Here is a 2,110-nt window from a genome sequence, read left to right as displayed (position 1 = left end):
TGCCGGGTGTCGGGGAGGGGGGAGCGGAGCACCAGGTCCCCGGGGAGGTTTGGGGCCGGCAGGCACGGGGTGGTGGGCACCCGGCCCAGCCACCGCCGCCGCTCTCGCTTTTCACAATATTTTGGCGGGCACTTAATAGGGAACATTGTTTGGGTGGGAAATGGAGCTAATTAGGCCGTGCCTTCCCCCGCGCTCCTCCCCTCGTTAGCGGGGAGCCGGCGTTGGCACGGCCACAGCCCCGGGCACCTGGACCCCTGTTGTTGTCGGACGAGGGGGGGCCGTGGGGGGGCTCACCTGTCGCCCTCCCCTCTCCAGATAACTTCTACCTGCGCAACCTGCCCGCCCAGCCCGCCCTGCTCCCCACCGGCCACGGCTTCCCTGGCATCACCCGCGCCGCCCCCGGGCCCCCCGCCGGCTCCTGCAGCCGGGAGCGGGAGGGGGGACCCCTGCCCAAGACCCCCAAGGACTACGACCGCTTCCTGGCGGGCAAGGAGAAAGCGGGCAAGGGGGACCCCAAGGAGCGACCACCCGAAGAGGACCCCAAGGAGCGGCACAAGGCGGTGCTGCCGGTGCCACCGGAGGGGCACTGCAAGGAAGGGCTGCCCCCCCGGGGGTCCGGCGACGGCCGCCCCAAGCACCTCCCCTCCTGCCTGCTGGGTGCCAAGGGGCTGGATGGCGACGGTGGCCGCGCCGTGTTGCCCAGCTGTGCCGGCAGCGCCATGCCCCGCGCCGCCCGCTGCGGTGCCAAGGAGCCCTGCCGGGGCGAGCGGGAGCCGACGGCCCCCGAGGTGCCCCCCCAGCCTTACGGCGAGTGCGTGGAGCGACGGCAGATGCTGCACCACGCCGTTTCCTACGCCGTGCCCGCCGCCCCGGCCCCCCTCGGCCCCGCCGCCGGCTCCTTCCCCTGCCTGCAGCTCCACGCCGGCCCCGAGGTGCTGTGCCCGCTGCCGGAGCCGGCCGGCCGGGAGCTGAAGCTGAGCGGGGCCACGCTGGTGCCCTCGGTGGGTCACCTCACGGACAAGAGCCGCTCCTTCCAGGTGACGGCGGAGGCCGGGGGGCTGGAGCGTGCCGACGGCAAGGAGCGGCACGCCGAGGCGGGGGCCGAGCCCCCCGCCGCCTACGGTGGCCCCTTCCACCACCCGCTGAAGGCAGAGGGGCCGGCGGAGCGGCGGATGGAGTGGGGGGGTCCCAGTGCCCGGCTGAAGGGGCTGGAGTACCTGGGTGGTGGTGGTGGGGGGGCAGCTGAAGGTCCCCCCTACCCGGGTCGGGGACCGGCACCCAAGGGTGCTCTGGAGAAGGGCTACTTTGAGGTGCCGCCGGCGCCCGACTGCTCCCGCGCCGCCCGCCCCGACCCGCTGGGCGTCCGGGTCGGTCCCTCCTGCTGCACTTTAGAGAAGGGCCCCCCCAAGGAAAACCCCCCCGGGCCGGCTCCCCAGAAAGTGGCACGGATCCGGCACCAGCAGCACCCCGAGGCGGAGGCGGCCGGCGGCGAGGGCAAGCGTAAACCCTTGGAGCTGAGCGCCCTGGGCTACGGCGGACCCCCCCTGCCCCCCTGGGGCGTGCAGGGCCAGGGACCCCCCCTGGCCGTGGCGGAGGAGAGGAAGGGGCCCTACCTGGACCCCTTCGGCACGAGTCTGCAGCAGGCTGCGTTGATGACTCAGGGCTCGGTGCTGGGCCAGGAGGTGCCGGCCGCCCCGGACGAGGTCTCGGCCATGAAGAACCTGCTGAAATACAGCAACCAGGCGCTGCTGGGGGGGCAGAAGGGCCCCCCCTTCGTAGGGTTGGGGGGCGTCAAGGGCAGCTGCGCTCACCAAGAAGCCAAGTTCCCCCCTGGAAAAGGGCAGGGGGAACTGGAACGGCCGGATTGCGCCCGCGGCCGGGAGCACGACGGGATGGGCAGCGGCGAGGGCGAGGTGCGGCAACCCCCCGTTGGCATCGCGGTGGCCGTGGCGCGGCAGAAGGACACGCTGGGACGGCCCGAGCCCTCCTACGGCGGCGGTGGCTCCGGGCGGCAGGGTCGGGCGGCCGCCGGCATCAAAGGTAGGACCCAGGGAAGGGGGGTCGAGAGGCTGGGGGGGGGTCTGAAGGTGCCATGGGAATGCCACCGTCC

At 73.6% G+C, this 2,110-nt stretch overlaps 1 protein-coding gene across 1 annotated transcript in view; it reads left to right on the top strand.

Annotated features, from left to right (window-relative positions):
• The window catches only part of BAHCC1 (BAH domain and coiled-coil containing 1), a 43,860-nt gene that overhangs the window by 1,452 nt on the left and 40,298 nt on the right, over positions 1 to 2,110 (top strand). Inside the window, exon 3 of the mRNA XM_014949699.1 lies at positions 316 to 2,087. Within this exon, the coding sequence (XP_014805185.1) occupies positions 316 to 2,087 (1,772 nt within the window). The remainder of the gene's footprint in view (positions 1 to 315; positions 2,088 to 2,110) is intronic.

The sequence above is a fragment of the Calidris pugnax genome, unplaced genomic scaffold, assembly GCF_001431845.1.
Source record: "Calidris pugnax isolate Ruff unplaced genomic scaffold, ASM143184v1 scaffold9, whole genome shotgun sequence".
NCBI lineage: Eukaryota > Metazoa > Chordata > Aves > Charadriiformes > Scolopacidae > Calidris > Calidris pugnax.
This window is presented reverse-complemented; position numbering and strand designations above follow the sequence as displayed.